Source organism: Meles meles, chromosome 8 (assembly GCF_922984935.1).
Source record: "Meles meles chromosome 8, mMelMel3.1 paternal haplotype, whole genome shotgun sequence".
NCBI classification, from domain to species: domain Eukaryota; kingdom Metazoa; phylum Chordata; class Mammalia; order Carnivora; family Mustelidae; genus Meles; species Meles meles.
Window position 1 is genome coordinate 75,393,952 of NC_060073.1, and position 23,945 is coordinate 75,417,896.

The 23,945-nt window shown below is 36.3% G+C and overlaps 1 protein-coding gene across 3 annotated transcripts in view; it reads right to left on the minus strand.

The window, feature by feature from the left end:
* Positions 1-23,945, minus strand: part of GRM5 (glutamate metabotropic receptor 5) — a 546,831-nt gene that overhangs the window by 509,309 nt on the left and 13,577 nt on the right. For all 3 annotated transcript variants that reach the window (XM_046017230.1, XM_046017228.1, XM_046017229.1), the window contains exon 2: positions 19,202-20,063. In XM_046017230.1, the coding sequence (XP_045873186.1) occupies positions 19,202-19,862 (661 nt within the window). In that variant the 5' untranslated portion in view covers positions 19,863-20,063. The remainder of the gene's footprint in view (positions 1-19,201; positions 20,064-23,945) is intronic.

The following is a 23,945-nucleotide window of genomic DNA, read 5'->3' on the forward strand; positions in this document are numbered from 1 at the left end:
GTATGTCCTCTCTCATCATATTTAATATAGCACTGGAAGTCCTAGCCACTGCAATCAGACAACAAAAAGAAATAAAAGGCATCCAAGTCAGCAAGGAATAAATAAAACTCACTATTTGCAGATGACAAGGTACTATATATAGAAAACCCTAAGACTTCATCAAAAAAACTGTTAGAACTGACAAACAAATTCAGTAAAGTCACAGGATATGAAATCAATATATAGAAATCTGTTGTGTTCCTACATGCCGGTATAAAGCAGCAGAGAGATAATTAAGGAATGGGATTCATTTGCAATTGCACTAAAAGCAATAAGATACCTAGGAATAAACCTAACCAAAGAAGTAAAAGACCTGTAATCTGAAAACTATCAAACACTTATGAAAGAAACTGAAGAGGATACAAAAAAATGGAAAACATTCCATGCTCACGGATTAAGAACAAATATTGTTAAAATGTCTATATTACCCAACACCATCTACACATTTAACATAATTGCTATCAAAATACCACCAGAATTTTTCACAAAGTTAGAACAAACAATCTTAATATTTGTATGGACAAACAAAAGACCCAAAATAGCCAAAGCAACCTTGAAAAGGAAAAGCAAAGCTGGAAGCATTAAAATTCTGTACTTTAAGTTATATTACAAAGCTGTGGTAATCAAGGCAGTATGGTCCTGGCAGAAAAACAAACACATAGATCAACAAGACAGAACAGAAAACCCATATAACTATGTGCTCAATTAATCTTTAATAAAACAGAAAAGAGTAAGTAATGGGAATAAGACAGTAACTCTTCAACAAATGGTGTTGGGAAAAGTGGGCAGCAACATGCAAAAGAATGAAACTGAACCACTTTCTTACACCATACACAAAAATAAATTCAAAATTAGTGGAAAACCTAAATGTGACACAGAAAATCATCAAAAGCCTAGAGGAGAACACAGGCAGTAACCTCTTTGACGTTGGCCAGAACTTCTTTCTAGATATGCCTCTGGAGGTAAGCGAAGCAAAAGCAAAAATAAACTATTGGGACTTCATCAAAATAAAACGCTTCTGCACAAAACTAAAAGGAAACCAATGGAATGGAGAGATATTTGCAAATGACATATCCAGTAAAGGGTTAGTATCCAAAATATATAAAGAACTTAAAAAACTCAACACCCAAAAATCAACCCAAATAATCAATGAAAAAACAGACAGAAGACATGAATAGATATTTTTCCAAAGAAGACATACAGATGGTCAACAGACACATGGACAGACGCTCAACATCACTGATCATCAGGGAAATGCAAATCAAAACAACAAGATATTACCTCATACCTGTCAGACTGGCTAAAATCAACAATATAAGAAACAATGGGTGCTGGTAAGGATGTGATGAACAAGGAGCACTCTTGCACTGTTGATGAGAATGCCAACTGGCTCAGCCACCATGGAAAACATTATGGAAGTTCCTCAAAAAGTTAAAAATAGAATTTTCATATGATCCAGCAATTCTACTACTAGGTATTTATGCAAAGAATATGAAAACGCTAACTTGAAAAGATATATCCACTCCTATGTTCCTTGCACCTTTGTTTCCAATAGCCAAATTATGGAAACAGCCCAAGTGTTCAACGACTGATGAGTGGATAAAAAAAGAAGTGTTATATACAGTGGAATATTACTCAGCCATAAAAAGGAAGGAAATCTTGCCATTTGCAACAACATGGATGGAGTTAGAGGGTATAAGGCTAAGTGAAATAAGTCATTCAGAAAGATAAATATCATATGATTTCACTCATACATATACTTTAAGAAATAAAACAAATGAATAAAGGAAAAAGGAGACAAACCAAAATCCCAGATTTTTTTTTTTTTTTTTTTTTTTGTCAGAGAGAGAATGGGCATGCAGGGGGTTAGTGGCAGGCAGTAGGAAAAGCAGGCTCCCCACTGAGCAGGGAATACAATGAGGGACTAGATTCCAGTACTCTGGGATCATGACCTGTGCTGAAGGCAGATGCTTAACCAACTGGCCACCCAGGAATCCCCCAAACCCAAACTCTTAACTACAGAGAACTGATGGTCATCAGAAGGAAGGCTGAAGGCGAGGAAGGGATGAGTGAAACGATGAACGGGATTAAAAGTACAATTGTGATGAGCACTGAGTAATATATAAAATTGTTAAATCACTGTATTATACACTTGAAACTAATATGACACATGATATGGTATGTTAATTATACTGAAATTAAAATTAAAAAGAAAGAACTCCTTTAAAATGTATAAACTAAGTCCTTAAGATGGATTATGTGATTTTCCCAAGTTAGTATAAATGGGAGAATCTTAGATCCAGATTGTTTGACTCCAAATTTTGTGCTCTTATGCCCTGCTATACTTCATTAAGAACATAGGACATAGACACAAAATTGCCAAGTATTGTAATCATGTGGACATGCACTGTTTAGGAGAGAAAATAGAGAAGAATGACTGGTGAGTTTGATTAAATAGCCCATGGAGGAAGCAGGACAGACACAGTTCCAGAGATGGATAAAATGTGGTTAGGATGGAGAAGGTCAGTCAACACTGATGTTTTTAAAAACAGTCTCACCAGCATATGCATATGTGCCAACTCATCAAACTGTAAACATCAAACAGATGCAGAGTCTTGTGTACCAATTTTATTCCAATAAAACTGCTTTTACAGGACTATCACAAAAGCTGCAATATAATTTATGTGTTTGGTGATGGGCAGGGCTTATAAAGGAAGATTAAAGGATGATGTACCCTAGAGACAAGGTCTAACAAAGGTTTAATAACAACCTCATGCTTGATCCATGGTCACTCTATATATTTAAACCTTCAGAATTTTATTTCCTAGTACCAAACTTTATTTTGAAAGCAACTTGGATAGGGCTATGCAAAGACAGGGAGAAATACAATGTTTTGCTTCTTAAGCAAGGTAGTCATTAGGTAAATATATTTGCCTGAAATTTTTAGGCTAGCAATTATTTATCTAAAAAACTTATAATCTTGAGGTTATACATTTTGAGAGCCTTAAAAATTGTTCATATAGTTTCAAAGTTGTACAGTATTTTATTCTCTTGTTTTTTGTGTTTGTTCTGTTTATTTTTTTATACAGAGGTAAACATCAGATAAAATATGTTCATTTACATGCCTTTTAGGATTGCAAAAAATAGAAACAGCTTAAGGATCTCCAAATCTGTCATGTTGCAGCAAAGAGAGATTATATACTCATAGACAGCAATGTTCATACACGGTATGAGAAATATGGGAAAATTCTCTCTACAATGTTAACAAAAAATACAAACAAAAAATAAATACAAAATTGTGGATAATCAGTTTTAAATTAGTTACAATTAGTTTTTAAAATTGTGCACGAGAAAGAAAAATGATATTAAAATGTCTTTGTTTCTCTTAGAATGTTAATGATTTTCAAAATTCTTTTGGTGTATTTTTCTTTTCCAAATGCTAAATAATATTTATGTATGGCTTTCAAATTTGGAAATAAGATATGTTTTTAAATATGCCATTTTTGCCTTCCTTATTTTTACTTAATGAATACCATTTGTTTTTAGACACCAGAATGATAGAATAAATTTTTCTTTTCTTTTTTAATTAACTAATTAATTAATTAATTTTTTAGAGAGAGAGAGAGGTGGGGAGAGGGAGAAACTTGAGCAGGTTCCATGCCCAGCATGGAGCCTGGAGTGACCCTCAGTCTCAGGACCATGAGATCATGGCCTGAGCCAAATATAAGGGTCTGATGTTTGACTGAGCCACACAGGTGCCCTGATGGAAGAATAATTCAAAGTGCAAATGTAATCCAAGAAGTTATATTTGAATCAAAGCCTAGACAAAAGAATAAATAAATAAAAATAAAGGCAATTATAACAACGTAATTAGAATTAACAGATGATGCTTGCTGACTGCCTCCTATGAATGGCACATCGTAAATGTTTATTTGTGAATGTGTACTTAGTTTGCATAAATTTTTTTTTAAAGATTTTATTTATTTTTCAGAGAGAGGGAGAGCATACAAGCAGGCAGAGTGGCAGGCAGAGGCAGAGAGAGAGAAGCAGGCTCCCTGCTGAGCAAGGAGCCCGATGTGGGACTTGATCCCAGGACCCTAGGATCACGACCCGAGCCGAAGGCAGCGGCTCAACCCACTGAGCCACCCAGGTGTCCCAGTTTGCACAAATATTTGATGTAGGTCTACCATTATTCTAATTTTTTCTGGCTCAGTTTCCTCATCTATAAAACAGATGCTAACAGTACTAGCTTACAGGATTGCGATGAGTGTTAGATGAATTAATATGTGTGCAGGTACGCAGAGTAGTGCAGGGACAGCTAGTGAATGTCCTCTCAGTGTGTTTCATCAGCAGCAACAGCATCACCATCAGCATCATCAATCCCTTATTTTTTAATTTTTAAAAAAGATTTTATTTATTTATTTGATAGAGGGAGAGAGACATAGTGAGACAGGGGATACAAGCAGGGTAAATGGGAGAGGGAGAAGCAGGCTTCCCACTGAGCAGGGAGCCTGACCGGGGCTTGATTCCAGGGCCCTGGGATCATGACCTGAGCCAAAGGCAGATGCTTAACAGCTGAGCCATCCAGGTGCCCCTCATCAATCCCTTATAATTGATGAAGCTGGGATTTAGAGCAGTCAAGTACCTTGCTCAAATGTTGGTCTATTTGATCATAGGATCCAAACCCTCAAACTCGATGATAACAGAGGTAAATAATATTTCAATAATAACAAATATATAATTCCTTGTGAGACTGAGTTTTCTTAAAAAAAGAATTCTCTGGACATTAAGCCTACTTTCTAATCAGTGTCCTGGCACCAGGAGCTCTGTGACCTTAGATAAGTTGCTTAAGTTTCCTAGGCCTCAGTTTATCATTTACAAAATGAGAAGATTGAAAAAAAAAACACAAAGTAACAGCAATCAAGATATTCTGAATTTGTGTGTGTGTGTGTGTGTGTTAGGTATATTACTAAATCAATAATCAGGACTATCCAATGAGCCAAAAACATTGATAATCATTCCTTTTTTGAAAAGGATGTAACTGATGGTTAGATCCACAGCAAGTAGGGATGGGGCTGAGATTTGAATTCAGGTTTCTCTGAATTCAGTATCTGAGCTCCTTCAACACACCTGTGCTCCCACTGCTAAAAGTCCCAAGCCATATCAGATCTGACACTTCATTAATGTGTTACTTATGGCCCTGTACATAATGTGGAAAAGAAGTGCCCTATCCCCCAACCACATCTAGCCAGCAAAATCTCACTCTTTTTATTGTGGTGGAGACATCCTTAATGAAAGGTCTTTGATTAGCATCTGATCTTCAGACTACTCTACTCAGTATTTTAGAAAAGCCTAGCCCAAGCATATAGATCCTGGCACACAGTGAATATTCATTTAATATTTCATTAACATATCAAGCAGCTTTAGATTTATAAAGCACATTAACTGATTATTCGATTGACCATCATAACAGAAGACTAGTATGGAGAGTGCGGATATAACCATCTATCGTCTTACAAATGAGGATCTGCGGATTCAGAAAGGTTACGTGAACTGCCCAAGGTCATCCTCAAGTGGGAAATCAAATACAGTCTCCAAAGTAATTCTAAGATTAATGGTCTCTCCACTGATCTCAAAACCAAATTCTTTGACACTCTCACTAGATCGGAGGTAAAGTTTCCCAGACTCAAATTAAATCACTTCAGTAAGAGTTTCGGCTCTTTTTCAGCTAAGACTCATTTCAGTTGCCTTTGATTAGAAAATGTGTACAATTTCTGAAAGTCCACTCATGGCCACTTTCATATACTGTATATTAAAATTTTGAGAACCTACTCTTCTTTTTCATGTCTCTCAATGATATTCTTTCTTCCTATGGATGGCACAAGTTTTATATTCTCCTCAACCTCTTTAAACCTTAAAGTCATGTGCAATGCAATTTGCCATCTGCTGACAGAGTGAAGGTAAAACCAAAGGCATGTAACAAGCTTTAAGCTCGCAGAGAAATTTCCTGCCAAACAAACCCGAAGTACTATTCTCTACAGTCACAAAACAATACTGCCTCCTTCAAGGATGATGCTTTTCAAATAAATGAAACCAGTTCAGTAAAACCATTAATTCTATTGATTACTCAGAAGCATGTGAAAGATATTACAGTTCAAGATTCCGAACTAAGACTCAGAAAGACAGAAGGCTGAGAATTTCAAGGAAGATGCGAATACCAAGAAACGTTAAAATCAGAGATAGGGGGCGTCTAGGTGGCTCAGTGGGTCAAAGCCTCTGCCTTTGGCTCAGGTCATGATCTCAGGGTCCTGGGATCACCTGCATTGGGCTCTCTGCTCAGCAGGGAGCCAGCTTCCCTTCCTCTCTCTGCCTGCCTCTCTGCCTACTTGTGATCTCTGTCAAATAAATAAAATCTTTAAAAAAAGAAAAAAAAATCAGAGATAGGATTGAGTTTACGAATAATTTCACTCAAAGAATCTAAATTTGTATCAGGGAAAAATGTAGTATGATTAAAAGGAATAAAAAAATGTTTAAATTTTCCCAGAGTTCCATACAATTAGATAATTATCAGAGGTCTAAATTCATAAAAAGAAATGACTTCAATTTTGTTAAACAAACCAAAGAATGTCTCACTTACTAGTGATTATGCATTTTATGGTTTATTGTTTGACGTTGTGTCTGCAGCATCTGTTAATGAGGGAGATTAAAATCTTATTACTATATATAAAAATGTTCTTAAGCATACCTAACTCAGACTATCCTGAATTGAACAATACTTATCAACCTTGTCTTAGATCAGAGGGCACTGAATAGTATAAACAAAAGGAAATTAGACAACCTATGGTTCCTCAGCACAAAAAAATAAGAACTAATTATATTCTGTAATAAGAGATGAGTGGAATAATTTAGGAATTGAAAACAACAAAATTAAGTCTGATAATGAATAATAGAGCCAGATAGCTTACTTAATTTTTTCTGTGTGTCTTGATATATTTTTTCCTTCTTTTCTCAATTTACTTCAATAGAAACATATTAATTATCAGGTTCATTTGTAATTCAATTTTTTTTGAAATTCCATGGAATTGAAAGTAAACTAACATGACACTTCAATGTCTTACTTAACTTGTATATTTCTCTTGCTTCTTGAAAGATAAAAATTCATCATATAGCAATGCAATAATTCATATTTCTGAAAAAAATAATGACTCTCTATGCTTATTAAGGAGAGTCAAGGCTTGAAATACCAACCTTAATCTGGTGAAAAGTAGATATATGACTTTTGAAAATAAGTTACATAACCAAAGAAATATCAAGAGGTTGTAAGAAACTGGCAAAGATACAATATTTCTGTTTTTAGACAGCTTAAGTCAAGGAACAAAGACATATCCTTTTTACACTCTATTCTATTTTTATTGCAACTATAGGTAGGACTGACATTCAGATAACAGTAATAATAATATGCCAGCAATAGCACCAAAATTTATATCTGGTATCAATTCATAGATTTTAATAAAAATTGATCATTTCTGATAACAGGACATGCCTGACAAATAATAGTTACTATTATTGTCACTGTTATTATTTGAGCTATAATGATCTGTAAGAGAGCATCAGTTTAGTTTTCCATCTAATATGGAAAACTATTAAATCTGTTTTATTTTTTTAAGAATTTATTTATTTGACAGAGATCATAAGCAGGCAGAGCAGCAGGCAGAGAGAGAGGGGGAAGCAGGCTCCCCACTGAGCAGAGAGCCCAATATGGGGCTCGATCCCAGGACCCTGAGATCATGACCTGAGCTGAAGGCAGAGGCCTAAACCACTGAGCCACCCAGGCGCTCCTTAATCTGTTTTATATCCTAAGGTCCATATTATCTCCTTTTGGTTTTATACTCAGGTCTCTGGAATGAATGTCTCAATGTGTTAACAACTTAGCTCTTATCGGCAAAGCTGCTGTCCCGGACTAGTTAAGGGGCAAATTTACAAAGAAATTTTGTATCCATTGTAGGGTCTTTTTTACTACAAAAGATGTTCATGCTTATTATAAAAGTTAGCATAATTCAGAAATACTTAAAATACAGTGTTAACTTTCCATTTTTAACTTCTCTGTTCCCATACCTCCACCCCCTACACACACACACACACACATACACAGTGAAGACGACCATGTGAACCGTCGAGCTCTGGGATTTTCCAGACTGCTCATTTTGTTGCACCATAATGCTTCTCAGCAACTGAAGGAAGAGTTCATGGGATCTAGTTATAATTGTACCAAAGTACTAAACACTCTATATTGTATTATGTGATGGCAAACCTAGCTTCCAAAATGAAAATTGGTAAAACTCTAATACTCACTGCATTTACTGGTCACTTTCCTAACTCTCCACCTTATTCATTAATCAGTTTTAGCTAAGCAAAGCCAAAGTGAAACATATAGTTATAGGTTTTCTCTTCATACCCAAATAAGGCAAGGCAAATTCTTGGTGAACTAATTTATTTTTTTCAATATTTCTTTTATTTATGTTACAGAGAGAGAGAGAGAGAGAGAGAGAGAGGATGTGAGCACACACAAGTGGGGGGAGGGGCAGAGGGAAAAAAAAAAAAGTCCCAAACAGGCTCAGGGCTGAGTAGGGAGCCTGAGATGTCTGGATCTCAGGATCCTGAGATCAGGACCTGAGTCTAAATCAAGTCTTCTCTTAAGCGACTGATTGGCAAACTTATTTAGAAGACACTTACTGAGCACTTACTATGTGCCAAGGTTGACATTAAAATCTTTACATTTATTTTTCGCAACAGTCTATGGGGTAGGTATTATTATCTCAATTTAATAATGAGAAAACTAACTTAAGTGACTTAGTCTGAAGTTCCTCTACTAGCAAGAATATTCATCAGGATTTATACTCAAACTTGTCTATGTTCCCACTACTTAAATAGAATGGTTGAAAAGTAATAGGAAACTTTGATTCCCAAGATGATTTTGCAACAAACTTTGTAAATTTAAGGTCATGACCCCAATGTAGTTTACTCATTTCATGGAACTACTTTTACTTCTTAAAAAGTTGTCTATCTTTTTTTTTTTTAACTTTAATATTGTTTTTTTGTTTGTTTATTTTCAGTGTAACAGTGTTCATTGTTTTTGCACCACACCCAGTGCTCCATGCAAAACGTGCCCTCCCCATTACCCACCACCTGTTCCCCCAACCTCTCCTCTCCATCTCCCCATGCGGGGGAGTTGTCTCTTATCTTACTTCACTTTATCTTATTAATAGTGTTTGGCTTGATCTCCACCTTCTCAGAAGACCTCAAATTTAGACTTAACTACATATCAAATGAGATTGTACATGTAATCATGAGAAAACTTAGAGTAAACTGAAAGAAAACTATCACTTTATATTTAAATTTGTGCCTTATTATACACCCCATTACATGTGGTTTATTATGATCTGTTTTATGTAATAAGCAACTATCTTGGGAATATTATCACATTGTATTTTGTGTGTGTGTGTGTATGTTGGGGGTAGATCTATTAATTTGATTATGTACACTTTTAGTGCCAAAATTATAATTAATATCATTTGTATTTATTTTTAATGTACTTATTGGGATATAAAAAATAAATACATAGTGTTCCCAGGCTTGTCTCGGTGTCTGATTAAAAACTTGGACCAGGAACTTGCTTCTGATTTCCTGGTTTGGTGTCTTTGCCACTGTCCTATGTTGATGCTTATGTCATTTATCAACAACATATTAATTAATTAGGTTTTCTCAAAGTCTTCACCATTTCCTACCATGAGTGTCTTAGAATTCTTGCTTATTTTTAAGAAGAAGTCTTAGAACCCACCTATCCAGGAGAGACAAACCACAGGACATGGTCTCAGAATAATAAATATGTATATTCCCATTCCCTACACCCCCAAAAAATGTATTAACAATGTTAAAAAGAAGAGTAGAGTAAGTAGCTTTCAGGTTTTGTTTTGTTTTTGTTTTTTTTTTTAGCTACACGACATAGTAAGAAAGTATATTTTTTAAGTGGTAAACCACAGGACACATATGGTTATGTGCAACTAAAATAAAAATGTACAAAACAATACCTACTCTTACTATCATGTAATACTCCGATGTTTGCATTCTACTTTATCCTTTTTTATTAACTGCTGGTCTCAACCCAATGAATAGGTTTTACAAGCGACATGTGGGTTTTGATGCACTTCTTGAAAAAAAACAAAAACAAAAACAAAAAATTGGCAATCTCTTTCTCTTAAAAGCCTTCATGTGTATATGAAAGAAGATACATAAAATGCATCATTGGGGCATAATCACTCATTTCAAAGTCCCCTCAAATGAACATAGCTGACTGTCACACCTCTTGCCAAAAAAAATCTCCTCAACTCAACATTTGGTTAAGTTGAGAAGTCTTTCTGGAGTACATGCAAATGTGCCAAAATGAGGATTTCATAACTCCTCATCCTGATGAATTCCAAAGAAGTCTTTCATACATAAGGCTACATCACTAACAATATGTTCTCCTGTTCCTAAAAAATGTGTACCATCCTGCTTCCTCCTATAACTGGCATCTGAAGGATGGAGTGTGGCGTCTGCAATGAAGATGTGAATAAAAACAACCAGATACAGTCTGTACTTATCATTAGACTCACACAAAGTTCTTCTGTGAGGTCAACTTGTTGCCACAAGCAACCTCCTTAATTTATCTTCTCTTTACTATAATTAATTCCTTCCATGAGAACAAACAAAGGTGTTGCTTTCAAAGCTGAATAAAAAGATATAAGAAGCATGCTCAAAGATTTTTCTCAGTGGGAAAATAAGTAGTTTTCTTATTTCCTAGGGAGAGAAAGGGAGTCAATAAAGGTGCCCTCCACTCTTGCTTGAAGCCACCACTACCCTAATATAAAAGGAGAAAATTTGGGTTGATTTAAAAAGAACTGCCCTTGGGTCCAAATCCTCACTCTGCCACTAACTGGATGTAGCATTACTGGGGAAATTACTTCCTCTTTCCATACTTACTCTCTAACCTATGAAACAATTACTTTTTTGGAATGTGTTATGGAATAAAAGAATCAAGTAACAAATTAATGAAATATCACAGTATATGCAATCATGTTTTAATTCTCAGAATAATAGAATCTCAGTTACATGACATTTAATTGTCATCAATATTAGTAGTTATCAAAAGGATAACTCTTGGAAGAATAACTCTTGGACTCTTGGACTCTTGGAACAAAGAGTTCAACTCCCTCCTTCCCCCAAATGAGGCTTAAGTTCATTTTTCCATAGCCCCTCCAAGTGATTATCTATTCCAGGCTGTGTATAGGACCTACAGAAAACTGACTCACCACTTTCTAAGAGAGGCAATTCCTTCAGTGAACCGTTGTACGAGTGAATAAAATAAGCTTTTTAAAATTGAACCATAATTTGTTACTCTCATATTTCAGTAATTACCTCTTTTTGTAATGCTCCTTGTCATGTAGCGTGACTATGGCTTCTTTCCACATGAATTCTCCAAACAACTACAGGTAGCAGTCAGGTCCCTGCTATGTCTTATATTTTGTGTGCCAAATTCATTCTCTGAAGACACGGTTTCAAGTCTCATAATCATTTCTGACCACTCTATTTTGAATAGATCATTCTTGGTGGTGTTTATTTTAAATGTGATGCCCAACATTTATAAAAATCCTTTCCAGGTGTAGCTTATGGAAGCATAAAAGCAAGTTACAGAAAGTCAGTCTTGGAAAGCACCTACAAGAACATCCTTTCTGGCACCTCTTCATACAACAAAGGAAGGAAGGAGCTGAAGTCATTTTCTCGGAGTCACACAGTAAATATTCCTACCTCTGATGCCAGTGATATTTCTTTTAATTTTATTTTTTCCACCTCCAAAATATCATTAATGTAATCTTCAATTTTCATATATTCATTTCCAAATTAATGGAATAATGAGGCTATTACCCTTGACTAGACTTATTGAACAACCTACAAAGTATAAAAACTGCCAGCACCTAAAGAAGGGATAAGGAAAATGTGGTAAATAAGAGAGACAGAAAGAAAAAGAGAGAAAAGGGAGAAAGGGAAAGGATCTCCAGTTAAGACTTTTGTGGATATCTACCCTTGCTTTTTCATAAGTACTCACTTCATGTATATTGGGCAAGGTTTCCTGTGCAGAAATTGTTTTAATTGGAACATGAACACCTCATACCATGCCCTCCCATTCCACACTAATCTTCAATCAACAGCAACTTTTATTACTCAGACTAAACTTTATAAACCTAGAAGCTATTAAGGTTCTAATGACTGAGGAATGGAGTCACAAGATCATCTCTTTAACAAAGAGAATGAATGAATTTTCTGAATATTCAAACTCTAAAGCTCAGAAAATTACGTTATCTCTTTGGGATCTGGAATAAAGGAGACAAAGGAAGAACCCACAACGTGGGCCGCTCACAGCCATAAAATGGATAAACGCTAAATATTTCAAACAGCCATACATACTAAGAGCTGATCTTCCTTTTTTTTTTTAAAGATTTTATTTATTTATTTGACAGACAGAGATCACAAGTAGGCAGAGAGGCAGGCAGAGAGAGAGGAAGGGAAGCAGGCTCCCTGCTGAGCAGAGAGCCCGATATGGGGCTTGATCCCAGGACCCTGAGATCATGACCTGAGCTGAAGGCAGAGACTTTAACCCACTGAGCCACCCAGGCGTCCCTAAGAGCTGATCTTCCTTAAAGGAAACATCTGATTAGTGGAAACTGTACATCCCCCCTCCCAGCTATGTATCTGTGTGTGTGGAAGCATCAGTGCAAAAATATATCTTCTGAAAACAAGGGTCCTTCTAATTTAGTCATCCTGGACATGGAATATTTTGGGGTCAGGGGTGGATATCTGGTATTTTCAGCAGTGAATAGACAGTAATAGTACATGAGAAAGTGGAAATAGGGATGCTATGTCCATCAGGAACCTTTAGAGGTGAGTTAGAGTCAAACCTGGTCTAAAGTCCAACCTTTCAGATCAAATCTATAAACAGGGAAGATCTTGTCCAAACTGCAGTTAGATATGTCAAAGGAACCTATGTTTTCCCTGATCAAGGCAATAATAACTCCCTCAGAGGCCAGCCACTAATAGACCATATGCTATCTATCTGGAAGGGAAGGTGAAAGCAATATCCCTGAAAAAATTTCCCAGGGCTACCTGTATTTCTTTCATTACTAACAATGAAGTTTCTGACAGTGATGTATGAAATGAAAAATTACTTAATTACTATTAAAGTTGCCACTCTATTTCCCAGATTATAATTCTATAATCCAATCAATTTAATTGAGAATACCACAGACCTAAAAGTCTCTGCATCTTCTGTTTTTTATGTGTTGTTATATCAGGGTAACCAATATAATTACTCAATCATTCCATAATCACAAAGATTTCTGGGGGTCTCATGTTTTCAGAATTTTTGTGAAGCAAAGAAAAATCTTTCAAACTACCTGCAAACCTGCAATATGACTCAGGTGAAGAAGCAGTTCATCTAATTCAAGAGCAAAGGGGTCACGTCATTTCTCAAAGCTAATTTCCATATTAATGAATTCATTTGTAGTCCCTGTTACTACTTTAGATAGATACTAAAACTTTCAGCATGATGTACTATATGGTGAATAGCATAACATAAAAAAAATCTTTCAGCATATTGGCATAATTGAGATGAAGGAAAAGGAATAGAGCAATGAAATGGAGAAGTAACACAATAACAACAAAAAAGGGCGGTGCTGGAGAAGAAGAAGATTTTGAGTAATTATCCCTAACAATGATATAGAAGTGGAATTCTGGACAGGAATACTGAGTTCCAAAACCTAACCCTGTAACTAACTATGTACAAGTAAGGCCAAATTACTTGTCCTTGCTGTCTCTATTTCCCCAACTGTAGCAGAGGTGTTAAACTATGTGCTCACTTAAGACACTTCCAGTATTAACATTCTACAAGATTAATAATAGTTTGCATCTGAATTATTATCATGATCATCTCAAAATCCATTGAACTCTCAACACTATTCAATCCCTAGAGAAACAAAATGAAACCCCTTTAAAAAGTACTACTAAGGCCCACAGTGATATTTCTCATCTTTCCATACTAAATTGTTGTCTTGATATAATCCCAATTAATAGAAAAAAAGTGACAGGAATGAGGTCCCATTTTTCAGAAGCTAGGCTAAGCATATAGACTATGAATCACATTGAAGATCTTTCAAGCAGGGCTTGACTGTTATCACCTGTTAAAAAGATAAATTGATGGAAAACCATATTACAACTTGAAAGTGGTACAACCTTGCAATATGCATGTTAGCCTGAAGACAATGTTCTTAATGATGTCATTTTACCAGTACAACTTATTGGTACATTTTTCCCCAAGAGCATCACTGACATGTTTTTTGTCTAGAAAAAATTAACATTCCTATATTATTAGATGGAAATAATAAATTCAAGAATGAATGCAAACAAAAAACTAGTAGGGTATGGGTAACATTTTACAATTAATCAAGAGAGTTATCTTGGCAACTCATTTTTATAAAGCAGCAAACCTGAAAAATTACAAGTGCCGGCTATTTATCTACGTGCTATATGTTCATAAATAGTGAGTTAAGTACTATTCTGACACAAACCCATCCATTCAGCAAACAGTCTTCGAACACCCACTATGTGCTAGGTACTCCAATAAGCACAAAATCAGCAAAAATTGTGAAGTATAAAAATCCTGTAAGTCACACATAAAGTACAATATATGTGACTTTATACATAAAATCTAGTCTGTAACTACTTTTCTCAATGAAATAGAGCTAAATCAAGGAGAAGCATGTAATCATGGAATGTATGCAAGTGATTACTTAAACATCAATACTTTAAGGGAATTATTGAATCTTTGGTCATGGGAGTATGGTTGAAAGACTTTAAATGTTCCTTCTTGCCAACAGCATTTATTTCACAGTAATAAAATAAAACATTATATTTCATTTCACATTTAAACACAAAGAGTAATTCATTTTAATACATGTATTTTGTTTTGATTCTGAAGTGTTAATGTTATAGTAGTATCTAGTTGGGAGACAGGGCAGTAAAAGTCATAGGAACACATCACTGTTTAAATATGCTTACACAGGACTCAGTCTTGAAGGTATTCATTATGGTTAGCTGAGTAACATTTATGGATTCAGCTGGGCTCTACGTGTGATTGTAAGTAATGTGGGGTCAGGAAGGCAACTGTGTTGGATCTTCATTGGGTGCTCTCTCATAGTTTTATGTGGTCTAAAGTGGTTTAAAGTGGTCTAAGACGGCCTCATCTGGAAAACCTGGGTGCTCTCATCCTTCACATGGTGAGGATAGTGTTCCAGGACAGACAGACAAGAAGGGAAGTCCTCACTTCCACCACATCTTATTAACCAAAACAGTCACAAGGCTGGTGCTGCTTGGGAGTCGGAGGGAGCTACCAAGTCTCAAAACAAAGGAAGTCATCAAAGCAGCAGGTCTGCCACACCTCCAAGCAGGCAAGCACCACTGATTCTGTGACATCAAATGGACCCACATACCAAGGTTTGCAAAGTGCTGAGGCAAAAGACCCCTGAGAGCAGAGAAAGTGCTGACTGGATTGATGCCTCTAAAGGACTAATGTTTTTTTCTTCTGAATGATGTCTGTTCCTTTCCTACACACAGCTGAAGAACTAGTATGGTCTGCATTTTAAAAAGAAAAAAATTCCTTTTTTTTCTTTTTTCGCTTTCATACTATTAACTTGTTTTCCTAGAAGGCCTAGGCACAATTTCTGCATGGCTCAACAAGCCACAGTAAATATTAATCCTGTAGCCTAGAAAAACCACATAGCAAGGAAATGGCAAGTGTAAGAGATTAACACTGAAGCTAAACCCCAGATCTCATTGTGCTCTCCTCTGGAATTCTGTGACAGCAACACTTTCTGGAAGGAACACCTTGTGAACACTGCCAAGGGCACTGTACTACCATGTTTAAGTTTGAAGTACATGACCAACTTGTGGGGTGGGGGAGGATAAAGGATTTTTTTTAATGGGACAACATCTTTTCATAGACCTCAATGTGTCTTGGAAAAGCATTTAGAAACTTCAATACTCTTTAAAAAAAAAAGAATATCAACTGGGCAAAGGTGGATAATTATAAGGACATGGGAATAGTTTGAGATACTGGGGCTGAGAGACCCAGGGCTAGAGAGCATTATCCCACTTCAGCCAAGAAAGAGGCTGAAGGAAGAACTCTTATTACCATTTCAAGGAAAATCTCTCTGGGCTTTTTGAGGGGCCAGGCCGCAGAAAACCAGGCATCATCTTGGAGAGTTTCCATAGCACCCAACAGAGCTGTATCTGCTTATACTCCAACACTTTTCAGACCCCAGATGTGATTTCACCTTGTGACACTTCCTACCACCTCACTCCTATACAGATAAATTGTGAGCTGCAACACCATATAACCTCAGTATCCACATAATTGCTTGGAATCAAAGCAATAGAAATACTTTCTGACTAAACCACATAAAGAAATAAGCCAAAGAGTATTTCTTCCTGTCTTTGCCCATACTTGAAGCGTGTTCTCTCCTAAATCCTGTTAGTATCCAAATATTTTGCCAGTATTTAGCAATACAAGTTCTATTGACCTATTTTTGGCAAAATAACTAAATCTGCCAGGATTTGGCAATGGAATTTTTATTGGCTTATTTTTTTTTACCTACATATAGAATGTTCCCTCTTAATATGTATGTTTCAATAGGTGGCCTATGCTTATAATACACAACTTCAAATGTTTGCATGTAAAAGTTATACAAGAAAAGTAAGTCTCTTCCATTCTACCTGATCCCCTAACTCTTCTATTTCCTCCTCAGAAGAAGCAACTATTACCTGTTTTGTTCTTCTCTGAGAGCAATTCCTTGAATCCAATGGTTTACATAAACTCCATTTTACACAAATAACATGCCATTACACAAAACTACGCCTTGCTTTTTTCACTTAAAAAATAATCTTGGAGTTCATTATTATTATTTCAGTACCTACAGAATGATTCATTCATTTTAATAGCTATGCAATAATACTTATATGAACAAATCAATTTTATTAGATCACTGTTGGCATACATTTAGGTTAAAAAATTTAAATTAGAAAGAGCCAATGGTCATGATTATGAGTTTCACTTAGAGCACAATCTTGAATTGGCCTGTCCTACATAGAGACTGAGACTTACTCTTCTAAAGCTAGAGGAAGTCCCTAATGAAATTTATGATTTGAACCAAAACATAACTTTATCCTTGGCTTTTTTAAAACACTTTTTACTTTCCCAACTCATATTTCCTCATGCCCTTTTCTGGAAATCCATCTCTTCTTAATTTTCACCATTTGTCAGTATTCTTCCTATCAAAATCCAACTCAAATTCCATTTCCTTCTTGACGATCTCCACCATGGGGCCCATCCCCATAGAACAGGACTTGATTTTTTCCCATGTCAGTTTACTTTAAAGACATATTTGTAACTTCTTGTCATCATGAATGATGGTTATATAAATATTAATGCATGCCTCCTGTCCTTGGCCAGACTGCCTACCCATTGAAGGTATTAATATATAAAACAGAGGGCTGTCCTTTCTTCACAGGACTATCAGAAGTCCTTACATGTATCTGTGCTTAATAAATATGTATTGTGTAAATATATCCTCAGGTGTGATTATGTTCAATTAAAATAGGAACCTAAAATAAAAAAACAGTAACGAGGAGTCCTACTCTTAAAATTACTGTTAAGTATATATTGGATGGGTCATTTAAATGCTAAATGCATTTGTATTTTAAAATGGGAATAAAATACCTGGATTGCCTGTATCACTGGATTGTTGTGAGACTAAAGTGAAATACTGGTTTTTATAATGAAAATCTCAGCTTCAGAAAAAAAAATCCAAATTTTCCTCAATCATCTATCCATTGCTCAAAATCTCCACATACCAACATCTCAATAAGTAAACTACAAACTTATACAGAAGAATTTACATAGACATAAAAATCTCAGTCTAGTACAGAACACCATTTTATATTTGTACAGCTTTGAACATTGTTAATGAGGGGGAACACAGTGAAATCTACATTACGCTACTTCATAATGAACAGTTGGCTATAACTGACTGGTGATTGGTTACCAACCTCCAAAGTAGGCTCATTCTGGTCATTTCATAAATTGCTCAATAACTCAACCCTACATTTTATAGGATTGGATTGTTTGGACCATATTGATAATGTTATTGCAAGATTCTTTCATCTTAACTAATCCTCACCATGCTTCCATGAACTCTAAAAGTATTTTGTACCTTCTGGCCTTAGTATAGGCAGTATGTAGAAAGAGTGTTGTGTTAGTGAGTCTCACATTTGGGTCACTTAATCTCTGTAGTCAAACCAAACCTATCCCAAACAGCCTTGGTCATGAACTAATAAGTTATGTATATGAAAACATTTTTGAGGCACCATAAGGAATAAGAAGGACTAATATTGTTATTGTTATAAAACCTTGGTCACATTTTGCTTCCTTTTTTTCTTTGAACATAAAGAAACAATAAATTTCAAAGCAAAACTAATTTTGAATTGTTAAAAGCTTACACTAAGTATGTTCTAGACAAGGGTTATATTAATTCATACATATCTGTCTTCCAGATTTAACTATACTCTCTCTTGGAAAAAAATAGTTCAAAGACTAAACTATTTGGTTTAGCCAGAACAGACTGCCTCCAGTCCCTACCTGAATTTATGTGTACCTCTTTTTATCAAAAACAGTTGGAACAACTTTAAGTGTGAAAATTATGAAATGTTAATTAGATTTCAGAAAACTTAAAAATCTCTAGAATCATCATAGCAGAAATATAGGTAATATAATACAGTAATAGAATGCAAAAAAATTTCATTTCACCAAATGGCAGCCACATCAACATGCATATTAGCCTAAATCCAAACCTCTCTAGACATCTGCTACTTGACCCCTTCTTTTATTACTGGGATAATCAGTCAACTCAAAAGATCCCAATAACCAGGAATATTTTAGCCTCCCCAAACCTGAAATTATAACAGGGGATCTGCTGAGTGCATAAAAAGGCACACATCAAGGGATATAAAGGATGCTTACCTTCTGTGTGCACAGCTGACACATAGGTCCAGTTGTACCTCTTCACTATGTCCACCATGGCCCGTGCCTGCTGAGCATCTGAGGGCACAACCCTCATGAAGTATTTGAACAGAGTCTTGTCACTCAGATCCATGCTTGTTGCCGAGTAAGCAATCTGAGGTATGTTGAAAAGCTGGAGCAAGTTCTGGACCTGAATGGCCACAGAACTGGAGCCAGGCCCAATGACCCCTACGATGGGCTTTTTGGAGCGGAAGGAAGAGGAAGACCCATCCACGCAGCGCACCAAACCTTCTTCTTCTTCTGAAGAAATGAGGGAGTCCCTTATGAACTCAATGCTCTGCTCTAGGGCCACAGCCGAATGCCAGCAGGAATCCCTTATCTCACAGCCCAGGGTGATGTTGGGCAAGAGTGTGGGGTCTGAGTTGATCCTTTCCAGAGTATGCAGCATGGCCTCCACTCTCTGAATGCCATACTGTTCACGAACTGCCCCACACTTCCTCTCATGAACTTTGTCCACTGTGGGCTGGTGGTGGACAGAAAAGAGAGCTCCAATAATGATGTCACCCGGCATGTGAGCCACCACCCTCCTCTCACTGGACTGTGCACTCCCTCGGACATCTTCTTTCAAAAGCAGAACTGACAGGATCAACAGAAGGACCATTTTAGGAAAGGAGTTCAGGCTAATAAAGATAGCATGGTGGGGAAAATTCAGGAGAGTTCTGATAGATAGAATCAAACAACGTCCTATGTTGGGTGGCAAACCAAGGAATTAGCCAGTAATTTAGATGTGCTCTCTAAAGGACCACCATGTCCCCACGTACCATTTAGTTAGATGCGTCCATGTGATCATGATCTTCAAAACCTGGAAAAAAAATAGCATGGGTATTTAACAATGTAAGTACAACTACTTTGGGAAGCTCTAATGGTCTATACTAGTAGACATTGATGATGTAGATTAGGAATATAATCTTTTTGAAAAAAAACAATCTAAAAATCTTTAAGACTTTCCTTTGTCTCTTTTGTAATTGTGTAATTTGATGAAGCAATCCAATAGAGCTTCTTGATCCTACTTTACGTACATTAATACTTTTTTCATTTGTTCTTCTGGAGTACACAAAAGCAAATCTATGTGTGGCAGGCCAAATGATATTCTTATGTGGAGATGAGAGAGAGCATCCTAAAAACAAAACAATGGCATGAACAGAAAACTTCAGGAAGCATGCAACCCAAAATAACAAGCATTAGTTATCTCTGGGTGATGATAGGTTTTGTTTTAGAAATACTTTTTATTTCTTTCCAAATTTTCAGTATTAGGATGTTTTAATTATCCAATCACAAAAATAAAGTGACTTTCTAACAAAAGCTACATAATCCCTCTTCAAATGCAAGGTAAGGCAAGCTGAATAATCTTCCCAATAAATAAGTATTGTGTCTAGTTTCCATATAATAAAGAACAAAGTCAGTAGGTATCTCCAAGCTAAATGAACTATAGGGAAAAAAAAAGAAGAGGGTTGGGGTATTGCAGAGTGAAATGTTCCCAAACTAGGTAGAAAGAAAAAGTGAAGAGGGCACTGGTTTGGGGCAAAAATAATATTCAGTTCAAGTTACAGTACTGCTATTAAGAATTATTAATAAATTTTTCAATCTCTTAGTACCAGAATTTCCTCATCTGAAAAGTCCCATCATATCTACTAGGCTACTGTTATGGGAAACAACATAAGATATCAACTATGCTGTTGTTCTGTATATTGAAGAGGACTATATATATATTCAGGACATGACCTTTTCTATTATTACATTTCTAAGGACATTCTGTAGCTAGGTGGTGAAGGCAGAAAATTCTCTGGCAACCTGCTCAGTCCTCCAGAGTCTTCAGAGTAATTACAGAGTCTTGTAATAAAATTCACAGTAATCAGTCCTCTATCTCCGATCCAGAAAAAAAAAAATTCCATATCACAAAGACTCCAAGGGATAGAAGGATGCATATTTAGAACTATCCTTCCAAGTAAAACTTAGCACAGCTTTGAATGTAGTCATCTATTTCAGTTTAAACTCCCGGGAAGAAGGAAATTTGTCCCAAATTGCCTACAGCCAATTCTAGCAGAGTTTGTAAAAGGGAACTGACAAATTAGTGATTTGGGTTATTGAAAGTATTGTATAAGAGACTTATTTGTTACGTTATCCTCTCTGCCAGCAAAGGATCTCAAATTGTTTTCAAGTAACTAACTTCCTAAACAACAGCTTTCAAAGACAGGTGATGCTTCTTCAGGAATTTATACAAGTATGATGCTTCCCCAAGAATATTAATGGTTTTCAAAACCCATCAGGTCTGCAAAAATTCTAGTCCAGACACCAAGTGAAGATGACCTGAATCACAGTTCTTGTCATTCCCCACATCCCACCATTTCTACCACTGTCTTCTACTGTCTCCTATGGCAACAGAGAAAGGCTTCCTTGCATAGGGCCAAACATTAAAATATAAAACCTTATCAAATAACCAGATGTTCCAGGATAACTAGATGTTTAACATTATTTAGGACCAAAAAAAATCAGTTTTGGTATGGAAGTTGGCATTGTAGACAAGGAGAAGGGAGCAAAGGCTGATATTAATTTTCTCATTTGAGAAATTATTTGAATATTCTCAAGCTTTCCCTTCACTTGCTTAGACCAAAGACCTAGAGACCAATGCTTGTTCTCATGAACATGTGAATTCTACTGCTTATGAGCGTATCTCATAACCATATCTCATATCTCATAAGCATATGAGCATATCCATATATAAAGAAATCACAGTGTCTTATTAAATCCAGAACATTAGTGAGAAAACTCAATAACAAAACAGGACTCATTTTTATTACATAAGAGCATCAAAGTGATAAGTGAGACTAGAAGTGGCCTATCAAAATGGCGAAACTAAAACATTCTCATGAATTTTGTATTAGAATTATTTTAGGCAAGCTCTGTATATATTGAGACATACTCAATACACACACACACAACACTAAAATATTGTCTTTCAGTTATAAGCTAAATTAATTTTTTTACTCATTCAAAAAATGTCTACTAACTATTGAGTGGGAAAGACTAATGTAACAAAGAAGTGCAATGATGCACACTAATAACTGCCATCATTATCTTTCATTGAACACCCATCATACGCCAGGCACTTGTTCATTAACTCATTTAACAAATATTTATGGCATGTCTATGCTATGACTCTGTCCTGGAAATTAAGTATTCAATAGAGAACAGGTGATATTTGCTTCCTACAGGGCTCACAGATCAGTACTCTAAAAGATGACTTTAGCTAGAGCCTGGGAAATGCAAAGAACAATAAAATAAAGAAGGCAGTCAGGGGCGCCTGGGTGGCTCAGTGGGTTAAGCCTCTGCCTTCGGCTCAGGTCATGATCTCAGGGTCCTGGGATCAAGCCCCGCATCGGGCTCCCTGCATGGCAGGGAGCCTGCATTCTCCTCTCTCTCTGCCTGCCTCTCTGCCTACTTGTGATCTCTCTGTCAAATAAATAAATAAAATCTTAAAAAAAAAAAAAAGAAGGCAGTCATGTGAACAAGTGTGGCCAGAGCATAAGGAATGGGAGCAATCGTGGTGCAAAATGAGGTGCAAAAATAAGAAAGGGCCAGACCATGTAGGATCAGGTAGATGCTTAAAAGGAAGTTGGATGTTAAGTGCAACAGAAAACCACTGAGGAGTTATAAACAAATGACTGGCAGAATTCAATCTTACCAAAGATTTTTCTAGCTGCTCATTGTTCTGGATAATGGGCAGAAGGAATCTGATTAGCAGACATAAATAATATAAATAAGGAATTACAGTGGCTTGGCTACTATTGGGGACAGCAGATACAGAAAGAAATGGACATCATTCGATGTATTTTGCAAGTAGAATCAACTGGACTTGTGATGGACTGGGTGTGGCTTATAAGGAAGAGAAAAATTAGGGTCTACTCTTAAGTTTAGAATCTAAAAATGAGTGTATTTTACCACTTAAAGATATGGGATAGACTGGTACAGCAACAGGTGGAGGCAGAGAAAACCTGAATAATTTTCTCTTGAACATGTTAAATGTGAGATAATCTTATTTTATTTTACTGTTAAAGATTTTATTTATTTATTTGACAGAGAGAGAGAGATCACAAGCAGGCAGAGTGGCAGGCAGAGAGAGGAGGGGAAGAAGGTTCCCTGCTGAGCAGAGAGCCCGATGCAGGGCTTGATCCTAGGACCCTGAGATCATGACCAGAGCTAAAGGCAGAGGCTTAACCCACTGAGCCATCCAGGTGCCCCACATGTGAGATAATATTAATGCACCTAGGTACAGGTGCCAAACAGAAGGGTGGGTCTATAAGGCTGGATCAAGATGTGGGTTTCCAGTTAAATATATAAACTGAGGGTCACCAATACATAAAACCTTTGCAGTGAATATAATCACCTGAACAGCAAGCATAAGTAAAGAAAAGGTGGAGCTGGGAAGTCAGCCCCACATAGAGGCCAGATTGTGGAAAAGCCCATTAACAGAACAAAGGCAAGTCATAAAATAGGGAGAGAACATAAGAACACACAATGCAAGAGGAGCCAGAAGAGAATGTCCTGGGCAATTTATATTTACAGACACACAAAGGGCTTTCATGTTGCAAATAATAAAATATATCCTGTTCTCCCAAAGATATTATTTTCTATGTGCATTGACTATCTGTGTATGTGTCTGTGTGTGGCATGTGTATGGCAATAA